We start from the raw sequence: 7420 nt of genomic DNA, 5'->3' as shown, positions 1-7420 counted from the left end.
ATATCTGGCTGAGGTATCATGATCCCAGCACTTGTTCCTGCCCAGGGCAGGGGGTTGGACTTGATGATCTGTTCAGGTCCCTTCCAACCCTAGAAACTATGAACTATGAAATGGCAGGAGATGGGGAAGGGGAAGTAGAGAAGAAAAGTTGTCCCCTTTCTTACTGGAGGCAGGGCAGAAAGCAGGCTATATTGCCCCCAGCAGGTCCTGATTACTGAGTCTGCCTGGCTGCCAGTGGCCTAACTGCCCCTATCATGGGGCAGCTGCCTGCTTATAAGCAGCAGGCTACTCAGTGTAACAGATGCCTTGGTTCCAACCATTGACCCTTTATTTCCCAGTCCTTGGATCCTGTCTTTTTGTTCCCAGTGTTTTAAGTACTGTTTGTTTGGTCCTAATTTCTTGTTGTCTGGGTCCACCTTGTTGGTTTCCTGGCTTCCTCCTTATTCCTGCCTACTGACTCCTTGTTCCAGGCTCCAGCCTTGACTCCCCATGCCCCAAACTGCCTTGACGCCTTTTTTCCAGATTCCAGCCCCTGTCCTCTGACAGTCAGTTTCTCACTTGTGACTTAGCTTGGCAATTGCCCATGTTTCAGCTCTCTTCTCAAAGAGCTTACTGGCATCCAGGATCACAGCGTCCGCTCACTGTGCCAGCACTACACAACCATACGGGATGTGGCTGCATCCCCCTCACCATAATCCTGGATCCACTTATGAATGCAGCTGCACTGTTAGTCATTCAGGAGGTAGTGAATGCAGGGCCTGGCATAAATTTAGGGTATAAACGTGTTCTTGATTCCTTTGGTAGTCTGTATCAGCTGCACTTGGATTACTCATTCAGCACTGAATATAGTAACAGATCAGCAGGCTGTGATCCTGACTTCTGAAAATATATTTTTTTAACGAGTCACGTGGTTATTGTAGCCTTTCTGTCAGTTCAGCTGAGGTCTGTCATCACCTTGGCAGCTCTGGAGTGGGAGGAATGGAGTGAGACTTGGAAAACATGACAAACCAGTCTAGTGAAAGTTTCTAGTTCCCTTAGAAACAGCTGGAGCATATAAGCCCCGTGAGAAAAGTTGCACTGGGCACATGGAATTAATATTATTTCACATTTTCTATTGTGGTACCAACCACAGAACGTGGCCAAGTTGAGGTCTCTTGTGCTATGTGCTGCGCAAGCATAAAATAACGCCTTTATAAGTCACTCATTGAGATGGACAGGGTCTTGCTACTGTAAAGATCTAACTCTAAGCACTATGCGAATGCATGGAGCATGCTCATAGTGGGCCAGATTCACAGCTAATGTAAATCAGCACAGTTCATTCAAGGTAATAAAACTATTCTGGATTGTACCAAGTAAGAGTTTTAGCCAAGGCTAAGGAGCTCAGTTAAGAAAAATTATCCCAGGTCTTGGCAGCTGATGTCTGTCCCAGCCTCTGAATAAAATTTGGGAAGGTTCCTGTAGGACCAGAGAAACATGCCCTCCCATCCTGCCCCACACGCTTTGGCTCGGGGCAGGCCTGCAGTCTTTCTGTCCACTCCACCATCACCCAGTACCTGAAAGGAAAAAAAGGTTGAATGGATTCTTTTCTTATTAATTAGCTTTGAGCTGACAATTGACCTGTCCCTGAATGGGTCACACTAATATCCATTTATTGACCCTACACTAAAGCCAGTTCAGTGGTGTGCAGTTAATGAGGTTACTTTGGCTCCAGTCTAGGTCTTTTAAGAACAACTCGCCTATTGAGGTTTCCCTTGTGTTACACCAATGTTAATTCTGTTTGAAAAAGGGCAGCTTCCGAGCCCTGCCCAGATAGAAAACAAGCCTTGAAAGACCTTTCCTACAAATCAAATAGCAGGCCTCCTGATCATAGCCCAGAAGTCAAACAACCTGTGGTAGGTGTTAGCTAAACTATTGTGCTGAGAACAAATAGAAAACCTTCAAGTAATGAGACATCATTCAGTTTAATACGCAGGTGTTTGTTTGCGCTTGCTCAGCTGACTGGAATGCTTCTTCAGCCAGTTCTGTCTGCCGTTCAAAACGCAGGGTACACAGAAGGCTTCCTGCATTGAGTCCAGGCTTTTGTGTCCAAAAAGCAAATAAAATGCTTGTTAGCAGAAAAGGGCTATTGTGAAGCAAAGCATGGAGGAGATGGTCATTTGTGGGGCTGGAACATCTTTCACAATTGCTTTCTTATAAACTAACAAACTGTTCTGTGTGTTGGGTCAAAACCTATGGGAATAGCCAATGAAATATTTTTGTAAGCATTGGCACAGTAGCAAAATAGAGTAGGCACAATGCACTGTCCAGCAAAGACTCATGAACAGACAGTCTCTCTGCTTTTAGCCAGTTTCCATACTCTTCATTCCCAAACCCCAGTTATAACCAAATGCCTGTGGATGTAATCCAGATTTTTGATGCTCCAGAGGGAATCCTGCAACGTGAAAATAAATAAATGATTGTTGGATCATGTCCTCAGCGAAAGGAAAATGAGTTTCATTGAAGTCCTAAGGATGTGATTGCAAGGTTTTTAATTTCTGATTGGAACTAATTAGAACAGTAAGTTGGTTCCAAACCCCAACGCCCCTGTTATGTTTTGGACGCAGACAAAGTCTTGTGAAAACAGCCAACCTAGTGACAGTTCTGTTCACAACCACAGTCTTACAAGGACCAGCTGACAAGATTTCAGCGTGGCCAGCTCTGAATCTGAGTCTTTACGGATTCAGGTTTGGCCTTGAACTCTCCATCCTTAGCCCAAACTCAATGTGAATCTAGATACAAACCAGTTCTGCTGTTTTCTAATACATGATTCATTACTGATAATTGCCCTAGGACATTTTCTACATGCCATGAGACTTAGGCTTTCACATTTATAGAGCTAGTCATGGGGGAAGTTGTGCTAAATGAAATCATAGTCCTCATGTTACACAGGTTTAAAAAAATCAATTATTGAGTCGACTTGTGTTCTCAGTAACACTGATGTGATCTTGCAGCTGGACTGCTCTGATAAGACTTTTTCAGACTCAGCCCCCTTATATTCATTTCCCGTTCTGATTTCCTGATGTATGTTTGTTTGTTCTGTTTAAGGGATCTGAAAGGCAAGATTGAGAGAGAGAGTACCAAGAGGGAGTTCTTATCCCATCAGTCCCACCTAAATGAAACCCACTGTGTCCACTGTCTGCAGCCCTTCAAGTTCCTGGTGAACAGCAAGCGACAGTGCCTAGACTGCCACTTCTACACTTGTAAGAACTGCAGCCGCTACAACAAAAAGGACCAGGGCTGGGTCTGTGACCCTTGCCGTTTATCCAGGTAAAGGGACTGGATCAGCCAACCTCTTAAAGGAAGAAGTGTTGGAGGCCACATCTCCGCTGCCTCCCTGCTGAGTCTGTGCCCTCTGCTGAGAAATAAGTGCCTCCCACTCACTCTTGCTCTTTGTGTGCCCAAGCCTGGAAATTAGGCAGAGTAGATGCCATGGCATGTGTCCCACAACACGCTTGTGCTCTGTCTCGCCCATGTTATGTTGGGGTACATGCTAGGAACTTCTCTAAAACATCTACATTGCCCAACTGCCAGGTCTGAGCGCATGTGGGATGCAAGGGAGCCGAAGAGGTCCTGACCTCAGCAGGGGAGTGATATAGGCCTGGACACAGTGGAATTAGGTTGAAGTTGAGAGGTGTTGTGGCCCGGTGAATAAGTGTTTTGACAGAGACTCAGGAGACCTGGGTTCAGGTCCTAACTAATTCCTGGCCTGTTGGGTAACCTGGGACAAGAACTCTTCTTTACTTCAACTACCCCATCCATGAACTGGAATGATACAGCCCTCCCATTGTAAAGTGCTTTTAAATATATAAGTGAAGAGGGCTTTGTCAGAGCTGGATTAGCTAGTGGTGTATTTACGAAGAATCCCTGTAGGCACAGCAAAGAAATATTATGGTAGAGGATCACAAAGGTTCTTGAGCACCAGTTCCCTCTCCAGGGAGGTTTGATACTGTTGTAACTGGGGTACCCCTGTAACCTCAGGTTAGTTCACCTTCCCTGGGGCTTCTCTGCACTTTCTAGATGTTAGATGTTAGTGACACTTCTGAACCAGGTACACAAGCTTTCTCCTTGGGCACTCGTTTTCCTTGGGCCAGCCTTCTCAGGCGCTCCTTGAGCTGTGAACTCTGCTCAAAAGAAGTGCCATTAGAGGATGGGTGTTACACTGCAGGAATATTCTGCCCTGAATGGATAGACTTACAAAAGGAGCCATTGTTGTACATACTCTAAAAGGGAGGTTGAGGATTCAGTAGTGTGCAGTAGAGGTGGTACCATTAGGCCTTCAAGGCACTGGCTGAAATTGGAGCTTGTCCAGGCTCTTACAGCCTCAGGATGGGGAGGGAGAATTGAGACATGGTTCCCTCCCTGTCTTTTGGACTACTGTGGCATACAAAGGGAATGAATGAATCTTGTACCTTCCAGGCACAGAGACTGACGGAGTGACACAACTTTGCCTGGGGTGTAAAACGCAGGGAGGATCTTTGCCATCTCAGTGCATGAGGGCTATTCACAGTCTAGCCTAGAGGAAATGGAGCCTCTGTGCAGACATCCTCCGGAGCTGCTGAAGGGAATGTTGTTACCATTACAGTTGCTGCAAGGCTCTTGGGCTGGTACTGGCCTTAGTTACACCCACACTGCTTCCTTGACCTCAGCAGAATTGCACAATACAGACTATGACCCTTGGTCTTCTTAACTAGTAACACATTTCCTAGCACAAGGTATCAGATCATTCCCTTGAGGAAAGCCAGAAGTTGTATTGCAAGAGGGCCTGAGATTCAGGGGTTTATACCTCTGGGGAAAATATAGTTACCACAAACCAAAGGTACTCCGCAAATCTGCCACATAATGACCACAGAGGTCTTTTTCAGTCAGCCCCACTAGGTCATTTTATAAAGGAGGAAACTTGAGCCATCATTCCATCCCAAAAACACAGCAACTTAAATTAAAATGGAAATCCCTGTGGCACTTACAGCTGGATGGTGCGTAATGCTCCATAGGATGTGCCGTAGAGATGGGAATAGTGTCCCTAGCAGGTCTAGCTTAAATGCCAGTATTGTCTTACTGACTCAGAGTAGGAAGGAGGGTGGATATGCATGTGCCTGTTGCGCTGGTAGGGAAGTAGATCCTATATTTTGATTTCTGTCTGTCTTTCGTTTTGGGGCCCGATCTGACAACTGTTGAAGACTGTAAAAGACTTTCTGTTGACTTTGAGAGGTGCTGGGTTGAAGCTTGGCCAATGACAGCATGGCCACACTGGCTTATATCTGTATATTCCCACATCTTGCTCTGTTTCTGTTTTGCATAGGGTTGTAAAGATTGGCTCCTTGGAGTGGTATTATGAACATGTGCGGTCCCGTTTCAAGAGATTTGGAAGCGCTAAAGTGATGCGGTCACTCTGTGGCAGGCTTCAGCCTAGGCAGGAAATGAATCCAGCATTACTAGGTAAGACAAAAGTCTGGGATCCCTTCAACCTGCCTTACATAGTTTTTTAATGTTGCTGTGGTGCTTTGAATATATACAACATTATATATGGGCTATTTATCCTAGTGGTGTTTAAAATCTAACCAAATTAATGCTGAGCTATTATTTTGTTTTGTTTTAGTTTAGTTTCTTGTTTGCTTTTTTTTAAACTAGAAAATGATTGGCATCATAAAAAATTATGCTGTTTAGACTAAATGTGTGCTCGGTGCAACTTCATCAACAATGGGGGTGAGCCTGGTTGTGTGTATGTTTTAGTTGTATTAATATACACAATAATATAAGTATGGTGCTCTTATAGTTGTATTTTCATCTAAGTCTTTAAGTCCCAACTCTAGCTAAAGGCACTGCATGGTCAGAGCAATACACTAAAAATGCCCTAAATGTCATCTGAGGATTTTCCAAGATTAGCCAACTGGTGTGTAGTCTCCGTCCTTTTGAACCTGTAAATATCAGAAGCATGTCATGGCAAAAGCCTGGCGTTCACTGCACTCTAACTTTTGTCAGTGCAGTGAGCCAAGGCAGCGGATGATATCTAAAGATTCACTTGCTCTAGGGCTGTAGGGTCAGGATTTGATGTCACCTTCTGTCTTACCCCACATACAGTGCTCTGCTCTTCTCTGGAGCAGCTGAGAATTTATCCCTAAATCAGCATTTACCTTCCCTAATACCAAGGAAACCAAAGAGTGTGGATATATTTTAAAGAAATGGCTTCAATACGACTCTGACAATTTATGCAGGCTGGGATTCTGGCCCATTATCTCAAACGTTTATCACCTACTATTTATCCTGCTTTCTACAAACCAGTAAATAATTGCATTCTAACTTGCCAGCAGGTGGCAGTGTTGCACAGTTTTTAAAAGCAACTTGGCTCTTATAGATGGTGCATGTTGTAAAGAAAGCTACCGCCTCTGAAGTCAAGGAGCAAATCTGCTGAATTTGCTCTTGGTCAGCACAGTTCAATATCAAAGAAAGCAAAGGGAAGTGTGATGTGCTTCATGTGACTGTTCTAAAGTATCAAAAAGTAGCACAATATGTGAAAAGCAGGTCTGTGAAGGTTGGGTGGGAAATGGAGACATGTTAAACGCAAAAATGCCCTTGCAGTGGTCTTCTGGAAATATTTTGTGATGTTACAAGTCCGCAACTTAAAAGAAAAATTCCAAATATTCCAAGACTCAGAACCTACAGTTTTCCCATGATGAGAGAATCTCAGGGTTTGTTTTAAAATAATAATATAAAAAAGTTTTAATCTTTATCCACCTACCAATAATAATAATAATAATAATAATAATAGAAATAGAAGTAAATGACTCCAATGCATTTTTAAGTCTCATGATTTCTTAAGCCAACTGCCTTCTGTTGGGGGCAGGCTGGAAGCTATGGACCTGGGTCCCTGGCTCCATAGCCCTGGGAGCTGGGGACCCCCTCCCACAGGGCTGGGAGGGAGGGGCTTTGTGTGGGGGGAAGGGTCACAAGCAGGGCTGGGGGGCTGTTGTGGGGGGACCCACACAAAACAAATACACAAGGTCAAATATAGCATCAGAAGTTTTATTTATTGTCACCGGGTTAACAATTTTTAGAAAATCTGGTATTTATTGTAAAAAAAATAAATAAATAAAAGGCAACATTTATTATTATTAATTATACTGATATTCAGTGCATCCTGCCATGTACCTCCTACTCTCATTTTGTTTTTCTGGCATGCTGGCACTCCGGCACCTTCCAAGGTAGGCATTGTGGTTTTTTCAGCGCTCCGGCCAAAAACGTTGCCTACCCCTGCCCTAGTCTTTCCTCAAATGTAGATTTTCCCCTTTACTGGAATAAAATTCAGATTTTTCATGTTAGCAGAGAAACCCATGGATTTTGCATTTTTCATAGAATCATAGAAGTCGGGTCGGAAGGGACCTTG

General features: G+C 44.1%; 1 protein-coding gene across 8 annotated transcripts in view; it reads left to right on the top strand.

Moving 5' to 3' along the window:
* Positions 1–7420, top strand: part of MLPH (melanophilin) — a 107551-nt gene that overhangs the window by 30213 nt on the left and 69918 nt on the right. For 7 of the 8 annotated variants that reach the window (XM_019523341.1, XM_019523338.1, XM_019523336.1 and 4 more), the window contains exons 3-4: positions 3085–3306; positions 5339–5475. In XM_019523341.1, the coding sequence (XP_019378886.1) occupies positions 3085–3306; positions 5339–5475 (359 nt within the window). The remainder of the gene's footprint in view (positions 1–3084; positions 3307–5338; positions 5476–7420) is intronic. The other variant, XM_019523339.1, reaches the window with a different exon arrangement.

Source organism: Gavialis gangeticus, unplaced genomic scaffold (assembly GCF_001723915.1).
Source record: "Gavialis gangeticus isolate Ggan-Ray unplaced genomic scaffold, GavGan_comp1, whole genome shotgun sequence".
In the NCBI taxonomy this organism is placed as follows: domain Eukaryota; kingdom Metazoa; phylum Chordata; order Crocodylia; family Gavialidae; genus Gavialis; species Gavialis gangeticus.
This window is presented reverse-complemented; position numbering and strand designations above follow the sequence as displayed.